The sequence below is a fragment of the Aythya fuligula genome, chromosome 5 (assembly GCF_009819795.1).
Source record: "Aythya fuligula isolate bAytFul2 chromosome 5, bAytFul2.pri, whole genome shotgun sequence".
NCBI classification, from domain to species: Eukaryota; Metazoa; Chordata; class Aves; order Anseriformes; family Anatidae; genus Aythya; species Aythya fuligula.
In genome coordinates, this window is record NC_045563.1 from 19,895,413 (window position 1) to 19,917,495 (window position 22,083).

At 63.3% G+C, this 22,083-nt stretch overlaps 4 protein-coding genes across 4 annotated transcripts; 1 reads left to right on the forward strand and 3 right to left on the reverse strand.

The window, feature by feature from the left end:
- The first annotated feature begins 1,795 nt into the window (after positions 1-1,795).
- VWCE (von Willebrand factor C and EGF domains) lies at positions 1,796-7,390 on the forward strand. Its single transcript, XM_032187937.1, has 20 exons — positions 1,796-1,905; positions 2,337-2,431; positions 2,528-2,617; positions 2,742-2,870; positions 2,950-3,066; positions 3,143-3,259; positions 3,416-3,544; positions 3,626-3,948; positions 4,025-4,118; positions 4,188-4,270; positions 4,681-4,768; positions 4,903-4,988; positions 5,126-5,243; positions 5,459-5,544; positions 5,909-6,005; positions 6,112-6,194; positions 6,434-6,524; positions 6,626-6,708; positions 6,814-6,904; positions 7,257-7,390. Exons 1-20 carry the CDS (start codon positions 1,796-1,798, stop codon positions 7,388-7,390), a joined length of 2,244 nt encoding a protein of 747 aa, XP_032043828.1.
- A 425-nt stretch (positions 7,391-7,815) lies between these two features.
- Positions 7,816-9,814, reverse strand: LOC116490159 (pepsin A-like). Its single transcript, XM_032189123.1, has 9 exons — positions 9,759-9,814; positions 9,528-9,672; positions 9,283-9,400; positions 9,093-9,211; positions 8,806-9,005; positions 8,441-8,557; positions 8,209-8,353; positions 8,033-8,131; positions 7,816-7,965 (listed from the first exon to the last, which is right to left on the reverse strand). Exons 1-9 carry the CDS (start codon positions 9,812-9,814, stop codon positions 7,816-7,818), a joined length of 1,149 nt encoding a protein of 382 aa, XP_032045014.1.
- A 726-nt stretch (positions 9,815-10,540) lies between these two features.
- LOC116490160 (pepsin A-like) lies at positions 10,541-12,792 on the reverse strand. The gene is made up of 9 exons (XM_032189124.1): positions 12,737-12,792; positions 12,292-12,448; positions 12,056-12,173; positions 11,775-11,893; positions 11,471-11,670; positions 11,250-11,366; positions 11,039-11,177; positions 10,810-10,902; positions 10,541-10,690 (listed from the first exon to the last, which is right to left on the reverse strand). The coding sequence occupies exons 1-9, from the start codon at positions 12,790-12,792 to the stop codon at positions 10,541-10,543; spliced, it is 1,149 nt and encodes a 382-aa protein (XP_032045015.1).
- Positions 12,793-14,996: 2,204 nt separating this feature from the next.
- On the reverse strand, positions 14,997-18,887 carry LOC116489514 (pepsin A-like). The gene is made up of 8 exons (XM_032187938.1): positions 18,630-18,887; positions 18,368-18,485; positions 17,616-17,734; positions 16,487-16,686; positions 16,288-16,404; positions 15,978-16,122; positions 15,548-15,646; positions 14,997-15,149 (listed from the first exon to the last, which is right to left on the reverse strand). The coding sequence occupies exons 1-8, from the start codon at positions 18,885-18,887 to the stop codon at positions 14,997-14,999; spliced, it is 1,209 nt and encodes a 402-aa protein (XP_032043829.1).
- Between the last annotated feature and the right edge of the window lie 3,196 nt (positions 18,888-22,083).

Here is a 22,083-nt window from a genome sequence, read left to right on the forward strand (position 1 = left end):
CGCTGCCAGCCCTTCTGTGTGGGCATGCAGGAAAGCAGCTCGCTCCCCTGGGTGGCAGCTCCCTCTGCTTAAACTACAGATTAATAATTAATAATTATCCTTCCAGGCTCCACACAGCTCTAACCTGTCCAAGCCGGGGGCTGCCCAGGCTCGCTGCTGCAACGATCCCTGCAGCGCTGCCAAAATGCCCAGGAGGAGGCCGGGGCAGTCCCTGGCTGTCCTTTTCCGCGTGGTGGTGGCTGTGCTGGGGTTATCCTGGGCCTCTGCTTGGGTCCAGCCGTGCTGGGCTGCACCTCGCTTGGTGTGTGCATCCCATCCGTAACGGAATGGGGACCTGGAGCCTGGGAGCTCCCAGCCTGTGCTCAGTGAGATCTGGGCCACAGCAAGAGGGGAGAAGGAAGCCAGGATCCCAGGACAGGTTTTCTCCCAAATTCTTCCTTTCCTCCAGCAGCACTGCCAAAGACGTTGGGGCAGCATCCTGAAAGGCGAGCCTGTGCTGAAACGGGAGCTGGGCTTTCAGCAGGTCTGAGCTGTTGGGCAAGCCCTGCTTTCTTTGAGGAATTCACGTGGAGGCTATATTTGGCCATCTCTGCCTGTGTTTAGGAGGGGGGAAGTGGACTGTGACCCTCTGCAGCAAGCCTGCAGCGTGTGCTCGTGCTCCCTTTCATTAGCTTGGGAGCTCCTTTTGCCTGCCCAGAGCTGCTCCAGTCCCTGGCCTATGGGGCCAAGTCCTGTTCTCCTTCCCCACATCCAAACCCAGCTCCCCAGCACCCTGAGCAGCGCGGGGCTGCAGGTGCAGACACTCCCAGCCTCCCTGCAGCAGGGATTTTGGCAAATTTGGTGCATGGCCCTCATCCCAGGCTTAAAAACCCTGCTCCATATTTACCCCTCCACATCCCCTGCATGTGGCACCCCAGAGCCGTGCACCCCACAATGCTGGTGCATGGGGTGACCGTGCTCGGGGCGATGCCACCAGGGAAGGGTCCTGCCCATGTCTGGGCAACCCCGGGAAGGTTTTTAGGGCCGGCACGGAGCTGTGGGCAGCGGGAGGGTGCTGCCACCGCAGGGACTGACCCCTTGTGACCAGGGGCCAGCCGCCCAGCCCTTTGCTCCCTGCTCAATCATTTACCTGCCCGCGACCTTCGCTTCGGGGCGAGGGCCATGGGGGGATGCGCGCCGTGCCGGGGGGGGCCCCGCAGCGCCCCTCGCCCCTCGCTGCGCCCTTCCCCACCGGCCCCGCTCCACTTTGGCCCCTTTATCTGCTGCGTGCTCCTCTTTGGTGGGTCCCCGCGCAGGGCTGGGAAGGCAGCCCAGTGCCGCCAGGAGGAGGAGGAGGGGTGGGGAGAGGCCAGGCCGGAGCTTTGCCAGATGTGGGAAAGGAGAGAAGGGGGGACGCTCGCCGCTCGCTCGCTTCCCCCCCTGCTCCCTCTCCATGCAGGCGGCCTCGGGGACCCCATCCCGGGGGGGCACACGGCGGTGTCACCGAGCCGGGGGCGAGCGCGGGGGCTCGGCGAGCCGGGGAGGCGCTGGGTGAGCATCCCCACGCGCGGGGTGGGAGGAGAGCCGGGTCCCCCCCGGCGCTCCCCGCTCTCGCCTCCCTCCACCCCCCGCATTGTTCCCGGCCCGGCGGGCGGGAGGAGGAGCAGGGCCAAGGGCCAGCATGCGGTAGGCGCCCGTGCCGTGCCGTGCCGTGCCGCGCCGTGCCGCGCCGTGCCGCGCCGTGCCGCCGGGGAAGGCAGGCAGGCAGGAAGGCAGGCAGGAAGGCAGCGCTGCGAGCGTGCTGGAGCCGCCTGTCATGTTGCTCGAGCTGCTCGTCCAGGCTGCCTGTGTGTCCCTGTTCCTCCCGGGCGGCCAGGGCAGGGTGTACCCCGGGAGGAAGAAACCAGCCAGCTTTGCCGTGGAGAGGTAGCCGGGTCCCCCCTCTTTTTTTTCCCTTCTCCCTCTCGCAGCCGCACCTGGGAGCGGTGGCACGCCGAGCCCTCGGCTGCCTTTGGGGCTCCCCGTCCCGTCCTGGGGCTGGCACCCGCTCGTGGCTCCGTCTGCACGGGGGCGAGGAGAGCGTGAGCCTCACGTGGGGCTCACCACCCTTGTCCCTGTGCTCCTCGGGGACGTTTCTCCCCTGTCACCATGCGCTGGGGCGCTTGGACCAGCTGGGGTGCGAGTCCTCTCTGGCTGTCCCATCTCGTTGGGGGCTCACTCCATGCCCTGGTGCGCCCCGAGCCTGCCTTCACACTGCATGGGATGGGGCGTCTGTGGGCACGTGGGTGCCCGCTCCCACGTGCGTCCCCCTCCCCGTCCTCATGGGCTCGGCCCCTCTGCCTCTGCCCCTCGCTCAGGCGCCGCGTGGGGCCCCACGTCTGCTTCTCGGGCTTCGGCAGCGGATGTTGCCCCGGCTGGATGCTGGCTCCGGGCAGCGGGCAGTGCACCCTGCGTGAGTACAGGCGCCCCAGGCCCCACCACGCTCCCCAGGATGGGGCTGGGGGGATCCCCGTGCCCCTGACCGCTGCCCCGTCCCCGTGCCCTGCAGCTCTCTGCCCCTTCGGCTGTGGCAGCGGCTTCTGCATCGCCCCCAACCTCTGCTCGTGCCCGGATGGAGAGCAGGGCATCACCTGCCCAGGTAGGGTCCCTATCCCCTCCTGGGGCAGGAGCGAGTGCTGTGGTGCCGCAGGGTTGGAGGGGGGAGCGTGGGAGGGTTCCAGGGGTGGCCCCGGTGCCCCGCGGAGCCCCTGCTTGCCTTTCAGAGCCCCCGGGGACGTGCGGGGAGTACGGCTGCGACCTCTCCTGTAACCATGGTGGGTGCCAGGAGGTGGCCCGCGTCTGTCCCCTCGGCTTCTCCATGGTGGAGACGGCCAACGGCGTCCGCTGCACCGGTGAGCCGGGCGGGTTGTTGAGGCGCGGCGGGGGGCTGGCGGCGTCCCCCGGCTCCTAGATGTCCCCCCTCGCCCCCAGACATTGACGAGTGCCTGAGCGCCGCCTGCGAGGGGCTCTGCGTCAACACCGAGGGCGGCTTCGTCTGCGAGTGCGGCCCCGGCATGCAGCTCTCCGCCGACCGCCACAGCTGCCAGGGTGCGCGGGGCCGGGGGTCAGGCGGGGGCCAGCGGGGCCGAGCTGGGCCCGCCGAGCCTCAGCCTCTGCCCGGCAGATACGGACGAGTGCCTGGCCACGCCGTGCCAGCACCGCTGCAAGAACAGCGTGGGCAGCTACCGCTGCTCCTGCCGGCCCGGCTACCACCTCCACGGGAACCGGCACTCCTGCGTGGGTGAGCGCTGCGCGCCGGCCCCTCTCCGTGTCGCGACGAGCCCCATGCTGCGGGGACAGTGGGCACCCCTGTGCGTCGTGCTGGAGGGGGTTTCTCTCCCCCGTGAGCCGGCTCCTGCCTCCTGCCCAGGCACCGATGAGTCCTCGTGTTCCCCAGATGTCAACGAGTGCCGGCGGCCGGGAGACAGACGCGCCTGTCAGCACGCCTGCCACAACACCCCAGGCAGCTACCTGTGCTCCTGCCGCCCCGGGTACCGGCTGAGCGGTGACAGGGTCTCCTGCGAAGGTAACTGGTGGCTCCTCTTGCCAGGGCGGGTGAGCAGGACCCCACGTGCTCCCTGAGTGATGCCCGCTCCTTCCTTTCTAGGCTTCCCCAAGTCCATCCTGGCACCCTCACCCATCCTGCAGTCCCTGCAGCATCCCCCCACGCTCGTCCTGCTCCCTCCCGGCCCTGGGGGACCCCTCCTGGTCCCCAGGGGCTCTCCCTCTTCCCACCTCCCCGCCGCACCTCCGGGCACCCAACCTCCTCCCTCCTCCCCCACCACCGTGTCCCCGGCCACCGAGCTGTCCCCACGCGGGGAGGGAGCCCCCGGTACGGCCGCGCCAGCCCCTCACTGCTGGTACCGGGGGGCCCTCCGGGAGCCGGGCACTCGCTGGATGGAGCCGGGGTGCCGGAGCTGTGCCTGCCAGGTAAGCTCCCTCTCTCCCCGTACCGCTGCTCGCCGTGGCAGCTGGCCGTGGCGCTGAGCTGTGCTTGCCCCCGCAGGGAGGACGAGTGCTCTGCGAGGCCGTCAGCTGCCCCGTGCCTTGCTCCCACCCGCTGCCCGCCCCGGCCGGGGGCTGCTGCCCCAGCTGCACAGGTGAGCCCCGGCAGCCCCCAGCCCTGCGCCCCAGCACGGGCCCCCCCTTGACCCTCCTCTGGTTTGCAGGCTGCTTGCACGAGGGGGTGGCCCGTGCCGAGGGCGACGTCTTCTCCCCGTCAGATGGCAACTGCACCGTGTGCGTGTGCCTGGTGAGTCCACGCCGTGCTGCAGGGGGGTGGGCTGGGAGCGGGGCCCGGCTCCCATCCCTCATGGCACTGTTGGGATGCCTCGGGCTGGGCTTTGTCGGCACCGGGTGCCCGTTTTGGGGAGGTGTCACAGTGCTCGGGGAGGCGGCTCCGGAGCTGTGGGGCAGGGGCCAAAATGGGAGCTGCAGGTTGAGATGGGGGTGGGTGTTTTGGAAGTGCCACCCCACAGGAGGTCCCCATTGTGCTCAGCGTCAGGAAGACAAAGCCATTTTCTTCCCTGGAGGAGCAGCTCCCCAAAATTGTCACCGTGGTGGTGTCCAGCGCTGCCAGGCCCTGCTGGGGTGATGGACTGGAGTTCGTGGGGCAGACGCTTGCCTCCCCATGACCTCACCGGGCTCTGCTCTGCTCCACAGGCTGGAAACGTCTCCTGCATCTCCCCCGAGTGCCCCCCGGGCTCCTGCCCCAGCGCCTCGCCGCCCGACTGCTGCTCCTGCCAGCCAGGTGGGACCCCCAGGCGGCGGGGGGCGAGGGGCTGTGGGTGGCGCTGCCGGGGATGGGCCGTGGGGTCGTGGCGAGGCAGGACCGTGCTCTGCTCCCCAGCCCAGCCCTGCCCTCAGCGCCTCTCTCCTCCCCAGCAAAGTGCAGCTTCCGCGGCCGCACCTACGTGCACGGAGCCCGCTTCAGCTTGGACGAGGACGACTGCACCACCTGTGTCTGCCGGGTGGGTCTGGGGACCCCACAGCAACCTGCCGGGGGGCCCGGCCTTTGTCTGGTGTCCCGTGGGGTGGAGGGGACGCCGCGGGCAGGACGGGTGGCCCCAGCACGGAGCCGCTGCGTGAGGTGTCCCCGTCTCTGCAGGGTGGCGAGGTGGAGTGCTCCTTCGCCCCCTGCCCGGCGCTGGACTGCCCCCAGCACCAGCGGCACCTGCGGCCCGGGCAGTGCTGCTTCACCTGCCGGGACCCCCCGCGCCCCTCGGGTGAGCCAGCACGGGGGTCCCTGCGGGCTGGGGCGGCTGGGGGAGCTGCATGTGGGGACACACGGGGATGGGATGGGCGTTTGGGGGCACAGTCATGGGGTTTTGGGCAGGGAGCGGGCTCGTGCACCACCCACGTGCATGGAGAGGCTGGTGGGCTGGGTGCCCGCATCCCTGTGGGTGTCCCTGTCCCCACCCGGGTCTCTGTCCCCCCCCAGGCTGCTTCGTGGATGACAACGGGGTCGAGTTTCCCGTCGGACAGATCTGGTCTCCGGGCGATCCCTGTGAGTTATGCATCTGCCAGGTGAATGAGAACCTGCTCTGCTTCACTCCTCCTACCCGTCCCCGTCCCCATCCCCTGCATCCCTGGGCGTGCGGGGCGTGGAGAGACCAGCTCTGGGAAGGAAAGAGGTTTAGACACCGAAGCCAAGTCCCTCTCCGGCTGCCTCCTGCCTCGAACGTGCTGCCTCTGCCTCTCCTCCAGCCGGGCTCCCGGGACACCCAGCCCTACCCTCGGGACACCAGGCTGCTTGTGGCCGTGGTCCCTGGCAGCTCCCCAGCTCCGTGGGCTTTTGCCCCTTCGATTTGGGGTTTAAACCCGTCAGTTTGGGGTTTAAGCCTACCAGCACGGGCCCAAAGTCCCTGCCACGTGCCTCTCCCCCCCGCAGGCTGATGGCTCGGTGAGCTGCAAGAGGACGGACTGCGTGGAGACGTGCCCCTACCCCATCCACATCCCCGGGCAGTGCTGCCCCGACTGCTCGGCAGGTGACAGGGACCGGGGGGACACTGGGAGGGGCCGGGGTGAGGCTGCCCCCAACAGCCAGCCAGCCTGGGGGTCTCCAGGGCTGCAAGCCTGCTCTCCTCCTGGCAGGATGTACCTACATGGGACAGATCTTCTACAACAACGAGACCTTCCCGTCCCTCCTGGACCCCTGCCTCAGCTGCATCTGCCTGGTGAGGGCTGCGGCGGCCAGGTTTTGGGGTGGGTGCCTTTCCCCAGGGTGGGGGCCGAGCCCACGGCACCGGTGCGGCACTTTTGGCCCGGAGCAGAGGGTCCGGGTGCTGCAGGATGCTCTTGGCTCCCGTCCCTCTGGCTTTTTCCCATCGTAGGACGAAGCCGCTGAGCCTCTGGGGGCTTCCCCCCCCTCCCCAAACCCGCGCTAACGCCCAGCCCTCCCGTCTCTCCCTGCCAGCTGGGCTCGGTGGCCTGCTCGCCCGTGGACTGTGCCATCTTCTGCACCTACCCCTTCCACCCCGAGGGCGAGTGCTGCCCAGTCTGTAACGGTGAGAGCCCGGGGAGGGGGCACAGGACCGCGGCCCCCACCCTGCCGGTGCCCCCCCGCCCCGCTCTGAGCGCTGCTGCCCCCCCTCCCCGGCACCCCTAGACTGCAACTACGAGGGCAGGAAGGTGGTGAACGGGCAGACCTTCAGCCCCGAGGGACAGCCCTGCACCCGCTGCACGTGCCAGGTGAGCCCGTGGGGCACCCGTGGGGCTGCGCCGGGGAGCGGGCGGCTCTCCCCTGCCTCCTTCCTCTTCATCCTCCTCCTCCTCCTCCTCCTCCTGCCGCTGCAGCTCGGGGAGGTGAGCTGCGAGGAGAGGCCGTGCCCCCACTCCTGCACCGAGCCCCCTGCGCTGCCTGCTGCCTGCTGCCCCGCCTGCCAAGGTACCGGGGGCTCGGCACCCGTTTGTGTTGTGGCTTTTGTGTCCCCCCCCCTCCACCCCAGGGACACTGGGCCAGTGGTGATGTTAACCAGGAGCATCTCTCCCTCCACCGCAGACACCCAGCTCCCACTGCAGAGCAGCGACGTGTCCCCGTCCCCGTCCCCATCCCCGTCCCACAAGGAGCCCACCGGCACCCCCCAGCCTCCCCGCCACCGCCTGGCCCAGCTCCTGCTGCACGCTGCCCCCTTCGGCCCCTCTCCTGGGGGGGAGCCCCCTTCCACCACCCCGAGCCCCCCCCAGCACCGTGGGGGGCTCTCGGCTGCTGCTCTGCCCCCTGCTGCCCCCCCCTGCAGAGGCCACGGGACCCCCAGCTCCCACGGGCAGCCCTGGGTCGAGGCGGGACGCTGAGGGGCATCCCGGGGACGCGGACCCCTCGGCCGTGCCAACAGCCAGCAGGGAGAGCCCCGGCGGGCACGCGGCTCCCTAGAGCCACCCTGCCTGGAGGAGGAGGAGGAGGAGGAAGGCTGCAGGACCAGCAGGCCTGGCTGGCCAGGCGTGGCTGGGGACGGGGCGCTGAGGCACGCAGGTGGCCGTGCCGAGCACCCCGGGGTGGTGACACGTCCCCGCGCCCCGCTCTCTTGGGCGGAGGGCGCGGGGTCCCCCAGCTCCTCACCGCCCCATGGCGCAGGAGGCTGTGGGGCCAGGGGGCCAGTGCCAGCTACTCCCTCCCCCAATAAAGTCACCCTGGTATTTATGCTCCCTGCTCCTGCTTGCGCCCACCAAGCCCAGCTCAGGGTGGTTTGGCACGGTCCCGGAGGTTCTCGTCCAGCCCGGTGTGGCTTTGGGGGCAGGAGGGACCTGCCCGTGCTGCCCAGCTGGGGACTTTATTGTGGCCAGGCGCCGTGGCATGCATCAGACGGCAGGTGCCAGCCCCACCATGCCGTTGGCCCTGTCGAAGACGCTGTAGTAGCGGCGCAGGAAGATGTCCCCAAGGATCCAGAGCTCGCCGGTGGCCGTGGGCAGGGCGTAGCCTTCGAAGCCGCTCATGCAGGAGCCGTCCTCCTGCTGGTGGGGACAGGGTGAGGGGCAGCAAGGCCTCAGGTGCCAGGTGCCCCTGCTCGGTGCTCACCTGGAGGATGTAAGCCTGGGGGGGCAGCGGGAACTGGGTGCCGGCAATGACGAAGACGATGTCGGGCAGGAGCCGGATGAAGCTGCAGCTCACCAAGTACTGCGGGGAGGGGACAGCGTGGCCTCAGCCCTCGCAGGGAGCCACCAGCTTCCCCGTCCCCGTCCCCGTGAGCTCACCACGCCGCTGGGGCTGCGCCTGGCCCCCATCTCGTAGTGGATGTTGCCCACGCTGCGGCTGGGGCCGGCCAGCAGCGAGGTGCCGCTGTCCACGATGGCCTGGCAGCCGTAGGGGCAGGCGATGGGGCGGCCGTACATGGTGATGCTGGGGGGGCACAGCGGGCTCCATGAGGCCAGGCGCCTCCCCCCTGTTTGCCAGGGCCCCCTTCCCCCTGCCACGTCCCGGCGCTACCTGTCCACCTTGATCTGCCAGTAGGACTGGGCGCTCAGCGGGATCCAGCTCAGGTTCCCGGTGAAGTAGGTGTCGTCGATGCCGCCGAACAGCACGAAGCTGCCGTTCTGCTTGTTGCTGGGTCAGGAGGAGGCAGGGAGGGGAAGGGCCGTGGAGCTGGGGGTGCTGCTGCCCCCCAGCCCCCCAGCAGGAGCCGTGCACCTCAGAGGGCTGCTGCCGAGAGCCCGGTGCTGCACGTGTTGTTCCCAAAGCAGGTTCTGGGCTCACCTCGATGAGAGGCTTTCCCCATCATTTGCACTGTGTGGGGCCACCAGCTTACCCCGAAAGCACGAAGAGGGGTTTGCCTGGATCCTGCCAGCACTTACGGGGTCAGGTAGATGGAGAAAAGGTCCTGGGACACCAAGCCTTGGCTCATCATGTTGTCAAAAATCGGGGTAGCGCCAGAGGAGGAGATGCTGGGGAAGGCCAGCCCCAGGAAGCCGTCGAAGGGCGCGCGGGCAAGAAAGGAGCCAGGCTCCGACAGGCTCAGCCCAAACACCTGGTTCGGCACTTGGATGTTCCCAACCTGGTGGGGAGAGTGGGGAGGCTCGGGGATGCCCCTGCCTCACCCCCCGGCCCAGCTCCATGCCCCGGCTCGCCCACGGGTGCTCACGGTGACGGTGTCGTAGCCCAGGACGCCGACCATGCTGCCGGTGCCGTACCAGGTGGCCACGCTGGTGGTGGTGCCGCGGTAGGTGGAGGAGCGCGCCGGGTCGAAGCGCCGGTGGTTGGCTGCAGCGACGGGAGAGCTGAGACCCACCCACCCGGGGGTCCCCGGCGTCCCCCAACCCCGTGACACTCACCGCAGGCCCGGCTGGAGCAGTACACCGAGGGCACCCACAGGTTGGCTGAGCCGGTGTCGAAGATGACGGAGAACTCCTGCGGTGGCGTGCCGATGGAGATGGTGCCCACGTACTCCAGCTGCCAACAAAGGGCACCGAGTGTGTGTGTGTGTGTGTGTCACTGCCCCCAGCCCCCTCCAAACTGTCCATATCCCCCCCCACATGTCCCCGTGTCCCTGCACTGGGGTTCCCTGCCAAGCACTCACGTCCATGTAGTTTGCCAGGGGCTCGGTGGCGGCGGTGGGGTGATACCTGGCTGCTGGGGAGGGGGTCTGCTGCAGCAGGACGCTCCCCAGCACCCCGCCATCCAGCAGTGCTCGCCGCAGCGATTTCCTCCGGTGCAGGCTGACCCTGCATGAAAGGCTGATGCTGAGCACGGGGACGGACGGGTTTGGGTCCTGGGGTCCTCCTGCCCCGACCGCCGGTGTCCCCCTCACCTGGTCTCCAGGGTGTGGGCAACCACCACCACCCCCAGCAGCCACAGCCACCTCATGGCGCAGGGACGTGGTGCGGTGGCACCGGGGCACCTGCCCTTATGCCTGAGGGCACGGAGGCGTTTCCGGATGAGGCGTGCCAGGCACCCCGATAAGCCAGCCCATGCACCCCGGTTGGTGGCATGGCTCAGCACTTATCGGCAGCCTCCGGCCCCCAGCGAGCGAGGTGTGGGGTGTTTGCACAGCCGGGGGCACCGCGGGGAGCAGGCAGGGGCTGTGCCACCGGTGGGACCCGGAGGTGGCACCGGGCAGCATCTGCCACCATCCCCTGCATCCCCAGGCAGAGGTGCTGGATGCCCTCTGCACACGCAGGAGCCACGTGTGGCTTGCCAGGGGCTGGGGAAGAGCCACCCAGGAGCTCTCGGGGGCTCAGCATCCTGTGCCGGCCCTCCTGGCGAGCTGTGTGCCAGGAACAAACACGGCGTGGGCGAGCCGTGCCAGCGCGGCAGCGGCTTGTCCCTGATAAACACCCAGCCAGCAGCGCTCCTGGGCAGCATCCGCCGCGGCAGGGGGTCACCTCCCCGCGCTGAGATCCCACCCAGCATGACCTCAGCCCGACATTATGGGGCCACAGCCTGCCCACGCCGCGGGGATGTGGGGCCCGGTCCAGCCCTTTCCAGAGAAACTCAGCACGCGGATGCTTTTCCATGGCTTTATTGTGCGCAGTGACAGCACCAGGGGGGGGCAGGAGCGCAGGGGCCGGCCTGGCCTGGGGGAGTGTGCGCTCAGGCCAGCGGGGACAGCCCCACCTTGTTGTTGGCCCTGTCGAAGATGACGTAGTACTCGCGGATGAAGACGTCCCCGAGGATCCAGAGCTCGCCCGACTCGGTGGGGGTGTCCATGCCTTCGATGCCGAGGCTGCAGAACCCATCGCTCTGCAGCCGAAGATGTGGACAAAGATGGTCACCAGCTGCCCGGACCCCCCCCCCCACACACACACCTCCCCCTGCAGGGTCCATCCCTGTCCCTGTCCCTGTCCCCGCGGGGTGCTCACCTCTATCACGTAGGCATTGGCTGGCACGGTGAATTTCTTGCCGTTGATTTTGAAGGCGATGTCGGGCAGGCTGCTGACGGCGCTGCAGCTGATCTGCAGTGGGGATGGGGTCAGCAGCCACCCTGACACAGCTGCTTGTCCCATGGGGACCAGCAGCCGGTTGGCTTTGGCCATCAGAAGGGACAAAACAAGGGGTCCCCAACAGTCCCATGCTCCCCGCCCGCCTCACCTCGCCTTCGGAGTTGGCACCCAGGGCTTTATAGATGCGTTTGAGGGCGAGGGTGGGCACAGCCAGCAGCGAGGTGCCGGTGTCCACGATGGCCTGGCAGCTGAAATAGCAGGCGACGGACCTCTCGCCGACGAAGACTCTGCAGGAGACAGAGGGTGAGCTCCCGGAGGGGCCAGGGGCCGAGCGCCCACAGCGTCACCTCCAGGAGTACCTCTCCATGGTGATCTGCCAGTAGGTTTCGGCGGAGAGCGGGATCCAGCTGATGCCATTGGTGGTGTAGGCAGGGTCAATGCCACCGAAGAGGACGAAGCTGCCGCTCTTGTCGTCCCTGAAGGGGGGAACCATCAGACACAGCCGTCCCGTGGCTCAGGACCCCGTGCTGCCGAGGGGAGAACGTCCCCTGGCAGGGCTGGGCGGCTCCGCAGGGCTTACTTGCTCAGGTAGACGGAGAAGAGGTCCTCAGCCACCAGGCCCTGGCTCATCATGTTGTCAAAGACAGGGGTGGCCCCGGAGGAGGAGATGCTGGGGAAAGCCAGCCCCAGGATGCCGTCGAAGGGGGAGTAGTAGAAGATGGTGCCGGGCTCGGTCTCAGCCAGCCCAAAGATCTGGTTGGCGACCTGGATGCTCGAGACCTGGTCAGAGAGACAGGGAGAAGGGGACAGGCTGGGTTGGGGCGCACGGTGTCCCCGTGTCCCCGTGCCCCATGGGACGGGCAGCCAGCCGGCCGCTGCCTTACGGTGACGGTGTCGTAGCCCAGGATGCCGGTCATGCTGCCGGTGCCATAGGCAATGGAGACGCTTTCGTTGGTGCTCACGAAGGTGGAGGACTCGGAGGGGTTGAAGCGCTTGTGGTTTTCTGCGGGTACGGGAGAGGGACAGTCACGGCCTGTCCCAACACCCTGCTGCCACTGCGGCACGGGGCTGGCTGCGTCCCCAGCGCTCGGCACCCCCAGGGACGGGGACACCTCCTGCAGCCCACCCGGGGGTCCCCGGTGTCCCCCCGCCCCGTGACACTCACCGCAGGCCCGGCTGGAGCAGTACACCGAGGGCACCCACAGGTTGGAGGAGCCGGTGTCGAAGATGACGGTGAACTCCTGGGCCGGCGTGCCGATGGAGATGGTGCCGTAGTACTCGTTCTGTCAAAGTGGGGAGGGTTAGGCAGGGGGACAGGAGGGGGAGGAGGGACGGGATGGGGGCAAGGGGGATGGTTAGGGGCCCGCAGCCCCACGGGGGCCATGCTGGTGCCACGCTCACGTTCATGTAGTTCTGCAGAGGCTCAGAGGAGGTGGTGCCGGCGAGGATGGGGAAATATTTGGAGGCCTGGTTGTGGGGGTGCTGCTTCAGGAAGTGCTCCAGCAAGCCCTGCTCCTCCAGCCTCTGCCGCAGGGACTTCATCTTCCTCAGCGGGATCCTGGGGTGCGGGAGGGGACGGGGCTCAGGGCAGGGCTGTGCTGGGGGCTGCGCTGTGCCCTCGCTCTGCGCCCCTTCCTGCAGCCCCTCCTAGGGACCGTGGCCACCCGCACTGTGCCTTGGCCAGGGTGATGGCTGGGGGGCTGTCCCCCAACCCTGCCGTGCGCCACCCCAGCCGTGACCCCTCCACGATGCTTTTACAGCCCAGTTCCCCCCACATCATCCTCAGGGGGTCCTGGGGACCACCCCAGCAGCATGCCCACCACCCAACCACCCCCCCAGCGCTCACTTGGAGGGGAGGCATTGGGCCAGGGCCACCAAGCCGAGGAGCAGGAGCAGCTTCATCGTGGCTCTTCGCAGCGAGGCGCACCGGAGCCAGCGGAGAGGCGGCGAATGTGCCCGCTGCCCGGGCTGAGCTCCCTATATACAGCGCCGGGCTTGTTTGGCCGGCTGCCCCGATAAGAAAGGCAAACGGCAGGGTGGGCGTTATCGCAATGTCCGCAGAGGACACGGGGGGAATGTCAAGCTGAGGGCTCGCCATCTTCAGCGGGGAGCCGCACGGCCTGCCCGTGGGGATGCTTGGCGCAGGCTGGGCTGGGGAAGAAACATTTCCTGGTGCCCTGTGGTGTTGCTGGGAGGCCCTGGGAGTTGTGGGGCCAGCGTGGGGCTGGCTGCGGTCCCCAGGCTGCTGCAAGGTGCAGGGCAAGGACCCCCCGGTGTCCCAGCCCCAGTGGGTGCTGCACCGAGCCCTCCTGCACTGCCTGGGGAAGGGACAGGGGGTGGCCACGGCCAGGGGACAACACGGTGGCTGTGAGTTTGTGATGGGTGAAGGGGCTTGCACCAGGGGCTCCACCGAGCACCAATGCCAGGGGCTCAGGAGCAGCACTGGAATGTGTTTGCTTAAACATGCACCGACGTCCAGCAGGTAAATACGGGGTTTTCCTTGACAGCTTCACCAGCACAGGTGCCAGGTGCTTTTCCCTTCACACAGAGGTGTTTCTGTCCCCTTCCCTGAGGGCTCCCAGCCCTGCTCCTGGCATCGAGCAGGAGCTGAGACCTGAGGTTCTTCCAGCTCCTTGCCTTGCCCAGGGTGACAGCAGCTCCTGATGGCCCGGCGTTGAGCCCTTCCCTAAGTAGCGCTAACTGGGATCCTGGCTTTGGCTCGGGGACATGCAGGGCTCCTTCTCTGTCACCCCCTCGTCCCTGTGCAGGGCCATCGGGGTGATGCAAAACCCCAGTCCCGCACAGACCAGAGGAACCGTGCTGCTGGGGTCCTGGTTCGTCCCCATCCGTCTGTCTGCAAAACTGGGACCCACTGGGGGACAAAACTGGGACCCACTGGGGCAAGAATTTCTGGGGATGCTGCCAGCCAGGACAACACAAAGGTTGCCTGTGCTGGCGGCATCAGAGACACTCGGCTCTGGTTCGGGCACCACAGTGCCACATCGGAGCTGTGGCTGCGGGCACAGTCACCTTGTCCTGCGCATGGGGCACTGGAGGAAAACAAAGAGGGAGCCTGCACCAGCGAGCACCAGCCTCAGGCCAGCTCCGAGCAAGGTGAGGACGGAGGATGGTTGCTATCTGCACGTGGGAGAGGAAGGAAGAACAGCCTGGGCTTGGCTGACCCCTGGAATGGAAAGTCTGGACCCAGCGGGAGCTGCAGGCTCCAGCCCTGCGTGGAGCCCTGGCATCGCGCTCCCCGCTGGCCCTGTGCCGCCTGCCCCTGCCCGCATCCTGCCAGGATTTACGGAGAAAAACGGAAATGTTCCCAAGCCGGGCAGCTGCTCCCACTCTTCAGCTAGGCTGGAGATGAAAATAAGAAGCCTTGCGAGCCTTTTACCAGCTGAGCTGGCTTTTTTTTGCAAAATATTTGTCACACCGGGCACAACGCTGCTGGGGAGACCCTGGGAAGCAGAAGGGATCGCCACAGGCTGGCATGGCAGCCTTCTTGCTGGGGAAGGTGCACAAAGCAAATAGGCAAATGCTCTTATTGCATTTAAAAACTAAACTGGGAAAGCCTCGTGTTGAGGATGGTGTTGTAGTGAGATGACAGCATTCTGTATCCTGGTTGTCCTTGTGGCGATCTCCTTCCTAGCAACCCAAGCTCCAGAGCAGCAGCGAACAGAGCTGAAGCTGAAAGCCAGCCCCACAAGCAGGTTGTGTTGTGCCCTAAAAACGTATGTCCTGTGTGTATGTGCTGATATACAGGGCTCTGGGTGAAAGGGCCCCTTCTGGACACGCGCAATTATATCCCAAATTCCGCCTCCCCCTTCCCTGTGTCATGCAATAAAGACTCCAAGCAATTTCCAATCTTTTTATTCTCACCGCAGACCCGTTACTGCCCAGAACCGTTGCTAAAAGAACCAGACGAGCGAAGCCACCCAGGATCCGGATTGCATTTTTGCAACAGAAAGAAATCATTTGTCAAATTCTGACAAACTCGCTCCTCCGTCAACAGACACCGGGGCCGGGAGCCGATGAATCTGCAGGCTGCGGAAGCCCCCAGCACGCCGGGCTCGGTGCAGGGGGTGCGGGGGTCCCTGGGGCACTCAGCACTGCTGCGCTGCCGGGGCTAAGCCCACCCGGCGGTGGGCTCTGTCAAAAACACTGTAGTACTGGCGGAGGAAAACCTGACCCAGGATCCAGAGCTCCGTGGGGACGGTGATGCTCTCAAAGCCGCTCTTGCAATAGCCGAGGTAGATCTGCAAATTTAGGGCAAACAGTGAGCCTGAATTCTCCCCGTTCAGCTAGCTGCAAAGCTCAGGAAGCAGCACAAGATCCTTTTAATGTGTTAAAATCCCCAACGTCCATATTTAGGGAGCATTAAGATGGACCAGGGCTTAGATGAGAAGCCTTGAAATACAGCTGGTGATCGCAGGGAAGTTTAATAGCAAGTGCTGACTTGATAGAAGTTAATAGCAAGTTAAATAACTAAATAATAATGAGCTATTAATAATTAGTAATAATAATAATAAGTTAAAAATGCTGTGCATATATATATATTGGTGGCATGGTGCAGCCCGCCCGTCACTTATGCCCTCGTGCCCTGGGGCGGGGGAAGAAGAGCTGCCCCCAGGCTGGCTGTGCGGCAGGCACTCACCTGCTGGATGTAAGTCTTGGCAGGCACGGGGAACTTGGTTCCCCTGATGACAAAGATGATATCAGGCAAGCTCTTCTCGGCTCTGCAGCTGACCTTGTACTGCGAGGGAAAACGCAGCATGAGGGGCTGAAAGCAGCACGCCACGGGCGATGCTTCCAGAGAGCACCAGGTGAAGAGAGGCAACCTGCGGGGACGGCCCGGGGGTGGCTGTAACTTCCAGGCAGCGAGCTGCCTTCAAGGAATCGTGGAATGGATGAGGCTGGAGGCACCTCTGGGTCCACCCAGAGCAAGGTGCCCAGGACCACGTCCCGGTGGCTTTTGGAGATCTCCAAGGAGCCTCCACAAGGAGGGCGCAGAATTGGCAGCCCCACCGGTGAAGGCAGGACCTACCCTGGTCCCAACCACATGGATCCTCTCCCCCTGCCCTCACCTGGCCGCTGGGGTACTCGGAGACCCCAATGTGGCGCTGGATGGTGGCGACGTCTCGGGGGGGTCCGGCCAGCAGCATGGTGCCGCTGTCAACCACGGCTTGGCAGCCCCTCGGGCACGCAACAACCCGGCCGCGCATGATGATGCTGGAAAACAGCCCCAGAGAGCCTTCTGCCTACGTGTGGGCGAGGAATTCGCGTGGGTCCTGCCCCATCCCTTAGATTTTGTGAATTTTCTAAGCTGAACGTTTGGCTTTTGTGACAGATTTCTCCCTTCTAGGAAAGCTTTGGGTTGTGCAGAGCAGGGCTTACCGGTCCACAGCAATCTGCCAGTACGTTTCGGCAGAGAGGGGGATCCAGCGGAGCCTGCCGGAGAAGCAGGAGGAATCCATGCCTCCGAGCATCACGAAACTGCCCGTCCTGCTCTTGCTGGAGGTGAGAGGGGACAGCAGAGGCATGCTGAGCAGCTGTCTACTTGCGGACCGAGGGGGCTCCGCTGGTCCCCACTTACGAGCTGAGGTAGATGGAGAAGAGGTCCTCGGCCACCAGGCCCTGGCTCATCATGTTGTCAAAGACGGGGACGGCCCCAGAAGAGGCGATGCTGGGGAAGGCCAGCCCCAGGATGCCGTCGAAGGCGTGGTGGGTCAGAAAGGAGCCGGGCTCCTTCTTGCTGAGGCTGATGGCCTGGTTGCTGATCTGGATGTTTCCAACCTTGGTAGAGAAAAGAAGGGAAGAAGATGTGCTCCGTTCTGGAAAAAAACACATGCTTTGCCCCCAGAGAGAGCGGGGAACCCTCTGGAGCACTCCCCACATGCTCCGTCCTCTCCTGGGAGCCCTGAGATAAGCCAGCACCCAGCTGTGAGGAATGCACAAGGCAACGCTCAGCTCTGTCCTGCCCTGCGGGGCTCTGCCAGGCTGGTGGCAGCAGCTGCCCGCTCTGCCCGGCGGCAGAGGGCACCAAACCCCAGGCAGCATCCCCACGTCCTCCCCGGGAGCCGGACGGGGCTGGAGGGGAGCCGGGAGGCTTTTAGTCCTGGTCTGCTCGTTATTGATGCAGCAGTGGCTGGGATGTGATTATTGTTCGATTAAATCCCCAAAGAGTGCTGCTTGCTCCAGAAAAAGGGCAGATTTCTATGTTCTGGTGTCCAGGCAAGGCTTGATTTGCCTCCCTGCATGCAGGAACCTTACCTGGGCTTGTAGTGAGCTCAGACTACACAGGAGGGCTAAAGGACTTGTACAGAGAAGCACCCAGCAACTCCAAAAGGCACCCTTGCTAGAAAGGCTCCAGTTTACCCGCCAACACCTTGCACTGGCACCAGAGGGAAGGCTTTTTCATTTTCCTGCTGCCAGTCACTTGTGGATGACTGGGACTCAATTCACCCTGCTTGGAAGCATCTCGCAGGCTGCTCAGCACCTGCTTGGCTCCAAGCAGCCACAGTACGCAGTGTTTGCTGTCCAGCTGATGGCAACAGCGAGAAGGTCTGAGAGCCCTGAGAGCACAGGACAGGGCTGGAGAACCACCAAGCGAAGAAGCTTTGGAAATGCAGGACACGGCCCCTTGCAGGAACCAAGCTTTGGCTCTGCCCTGTTTCTATCCCGCCTTGCAGCGCCCCTTTGGGCACCGCAGGAGCTGGACTCACGCGTACGGTGTCGTAGGCCAAGACCCCGCTCATGCTGCCGGTGCCGTACTGGATGGAGACAGGCTGGCCGGTGGCCTGGTGCGTGGCAGACAGCCTGGGGTTGAAGCGTTCGTGGCCGACTGCAGGGGCAGAAGGGGTGGCTGGTCACAGCGCTGACCCTCCCCGCAGAGAAGGGCCAAGGCAGAACCCACGGGAGGATTCCTTGAGCTCCCGAGGCCATCAACATGGGCAGGCCCCGGTACCTACCTCCAAGGGCCGCTTTGGCCCCAAGATGGGCCAAATCCTTGTCCTCTGGGCAATATCTGCTCTTGCCGGAGGAAAGGAGATCTGTTTCCTTCTAGCCTGCTGGCACCTGGTGCTGTACAGAGCTAGCACACTGCTAAATGACCATTTGAGCAGCACCTGGGCCAAACCATGCCTCGGGCTGTCTCTACACAGCTCCAGGTAGCAAATGGACAACACGCTTCACTGGCATCCACCCCATCTCACCTCGCACATCACTCTCCGGGCAGGCCTGGGGCTGCCTCGAGGCACCCGCTGGCTCTGAATTGCAGCATCTCCCGCAGCCTGCAGCCCCGCTCTCCTCGGGGAGAGCCTCAGCCTTCTCCCCGCTCACTCTCTGCCTGGCGCAGCAGCACCATGACTGCCCGCACCAACAGGAGGAGTGTCGGCGCCCCACGCTTGCTCGGAGCAATGGGCACGGCGCGGGCAATGCCAGCCAGCCCTCGCCCGGAGCAAGTCCCACCGCTCACCGCAGGCTGGGCTGGAGCAGTCCACCGAGGGCACCCACAGGTCGGAGGAGCCGGTGTCGAAGAGCACGAGGAACTGCTGGGGCGGCGTGCCGATGGAGATGGCGCCCACGTACTCGGCCTGCCACGGGGGAGAGGGAGGGTTTTGAGGGGAGCAGAGCTATTGACAGCAGAATTTCCTCTTTTACAGGGCTAGAACTTCTCAACACCCACCCCGAAATGAGCAGACTTATGGACATCAACAGCACCCTCCGGCCACACTCACATCCATGATGTTCTCCAGGGGCTCTGTGGTGACACCACTCGTAAGGCCGGAGAAGAATTTGGATCCCACGCGGGAAGGCAGCGTGTTCGGGGAGGCCTCCAGTAAGCCCTGCTCCTCCAGCCTGTGCCTCAGGGACTTCATCCTCCTCAGCGGGATCCTGGCCAGCGAGGGGTGGCAGAGATGGGCAGGGGGTGAGAGGCTGGCCTCACATTTGGATAAGCCGGTGCATGCAGCGTGGCGACAGTGCCACAAAATCATGTACTGTCAGCATCAGTCAGATGTTATGGGGACCCGAAAGCTTGTGGATTTGGGTGTACGTGTCATTTTGGAAATTAAAGTTCAAAATGGTTGAAATAGAACTCACACATTGCAAGTAACAGCAAGCAATGAGCTCCGTCAGGGTACGCTTCGGTGGTCTAGTTCAGACGCTTGCCATAGAATCACACTTCCATAGCTGTGCCCGTGGGAGGAGGCTTGGGTCCAAGCACAGGTCTCCCCCAGCACCTCAGCCACCAGACCCCTTCCTGGGCATCCCCGTGGCCATGGGGAGCCAGCTGAGCATCTCCCCCCGCTCCTCCTGCTGCCGCGAGGGAGAGCCACGAACCCCGCTGCACTCACCGGACGGCGCCGCGGGCGAGCAGCAGCACAGCGAGGAGCAGGACCAGCCTCATGGCCAGCTTGGGGAGATGAAGAAACACTGCCGGAGGGGGTGAGGCCCCGGGGCTGCTGCCTGTTTGCTCACACGTCAAGTTTTTTTTGTGCGTGGGTGGCAAGCTCGATAAGAAATGCAGGTTTTTTCCACCAAGAGTCCTCAAGGAAGTTTTGGGGAAAAATGCGTTCTTCCCCAGCTTTGCGAGGTCTAGCCACTTAGCGGCCAGATCTTTTCCTGATGGACAGCAGACTGTGAAGGGGCAGAACAGGCTTGGAACAGAGTGTTTCTGGTCATTTTAATTAAGAGCAGAAGGAGGAAATGGATCACGGGGACCTCACATCACAGTTATGGGTCACTGTTTTTCTGGTGTGGTAGTAGAAATGCCCTGTGTGGACATCCCCATGCGATATACACCAGATAAACCCAAAGAATCTGAAGCACACAGTTACTCAGGTAGACGCGAGGCTAGGAGGCATCTCACTGGGTTTGAGAACAACCCCTGCAGCTCTCCCCACCTTTGTCCCAGGTTTCAATCCAGACATCACGGGGAAAACAAGCTTCCCTGTAGAAACTGGAAAGGAAAGGCTGCTCAGCATGGCAGTGCTGGAGTGCTCTGTGAGTGGCAAAGAGCCCTGGGTTAAATCCCTGTGTGCATGCACAAATCCCCGTGCAGCTCTGCCAGGAAGGCAATGGCCACGAGGCTGGAGGCAGTCACAGCAGATCAGGCCCGACAGCCAGGTGCCCAAAAAAGTCTCAGTGGGAATTGCCCAAGACTGGGCACCGACACTTACACTGCCTTTAACTATCATGTGGCTCATCCCACGGGACAAACAGGACTGTAAGTGGCTATTCAGGCTCTGTGTGGCAAGGGACTTTGCTGATAAAGCTCAAACTTTATCATTTGATAAAGCCCTATCAAATGGATCTGGTGCTGGGCAGAACTATCCTTGCTCTGTTTAGGAAAATACATCAATTCCTAGAACTCTTATCGGTGCCAGCTGGAAACGCTCAGCTTGAAAAAAAAAAACACCTTACTGATATATACTTTATCTTGGTAACAGAGATTAAGGAAGCAAACTTGTTTTCCTGTCCCTGTTCCCAATCTTTCCTGACCCTTCTGTAAGGGCAGACTGTGAGGAGGAATGGCTGGTTTGATGCTCCTGTGACTTGAAGTAACAACTTTTGATTAACTTCCCCACTATTAAGGCAGGCCCGAGAGACGTCAGCTCCACTGCTGGGTGTACTTGTGAGGGGCAGGATGTGCAGGTGGTGAGGGCAGGTCTTGCTATCTGCTGTGATCACCGGCCGGGGGCAACCAACACAGCCTCTGTGGCTGAACCGTGTGGTTTGTGAAGCCTTCTGGTTACACAAGAGCAAGCACAGGAAGAGAATTGGTTGGGTTGTGGCTTGACAGATGGACAGCCAGAAGTGCATGTGTGACATGGTATCCAGAGCAAAGAGAAGTGCTTTCTTCTCATAAACTCACAATTAAAAGATAGATGGGATTCTGAGAAAGGCTCTTCTGCGGTTGGAACCCTTCCCTGTTCAGGAAGATAACACTGTCTTGAAAATAAACAGGGTCACGTTAAAAAAAAAAAAAAAAAAAAAAAAAAAAAAAAAAAAAAAAAGAAACACAGCACTATCTTTTTTTTTTCCTTCTACAGGAAAAACGCCCCAGATTTCCTATGACTCTTAAGCTCAAAGGAACAGTCAACCAAAGCCGCAAATGAACATGGCCAGACAATAAACCAAAGGCAACATCTGACAAAGGATCGGGGCTGCTGAGTTGAACTCCTGTACACCTGACATTTTTTCAACCTTGCACAGACTGTGAGTTACTTTCCTCCCTAGTCTTGCATTGCCACCCTCCACCTCAGAGCCCACAGAGCCACAGGCAAGTCGAATGCACTCATTAAGTCCTCCCTTGACAGCAGCACCCCTGGCATGTTTCCGTTTTACTCCAAAACACTCATGATGTATCACAACAACCAGCTGAAACCATCTCTTACACAAACTAAGGAGGCGAACAAGCAAGCAATGGGCACATCCTCCACATGAAGCAAAAAACACCCATTTTCCAAACTTTTAATTGCTGGGAGAACACTTTGCCATTGGCACTGCTTTCCCATTCTGTTTCTTACGTCATTGCAAAGAACAAATTGGAATGCAAGCTTGTTTATCCTCTACTCAGTCCTTATAGCTTGATATAAATGGTGAACTGGATGTGCTCCAGCCATTCCACAATGCTGGAGACTGCTCCTCAAACAAGCCTTGGAAATACCAATCTCCCTTTGAAATGTCAAGTCCTTTTCCTGCAGTAACATTAGGTCTTGACCCGGTTATCAGCCCTGCTATGAACAAATTGGACCACAGAGCACTGATCCGGATCCATATGACTCATGTTTATTATTCAGCAGCCAACGGGCCTCACGTGGTGCACGAGGACCAGAGGTGCCTTTCCTGAGACGCTTCTGCTCTACCTGCATGACCTTGCCTGGCCACCTGTAGTCCCCTTCGCTTTCCTCACCACCCTGAGCCCCTCTCATCCAACAGCACAGAGCTTTTCCTTGTCCTAAAATAATCTGTAGACTGGTTTGCTCCCGCAGAAGTGTGGAAAACTGAAGGATGGCTTCCCAAGCAGCATGGCCTGATCAGGGCTGCCTTTGCCTCGCTGCTCAGGAACTTCCCTGTGTTTTATCTTGAGAGGGATTTACTTTTATGTCTTGGTTCCAGCTAAGCCACCTGAAAATGTTGTTATATGAGTTTTTGCCACATGGCAGAGGCATCTCAGCCCACTGTAAT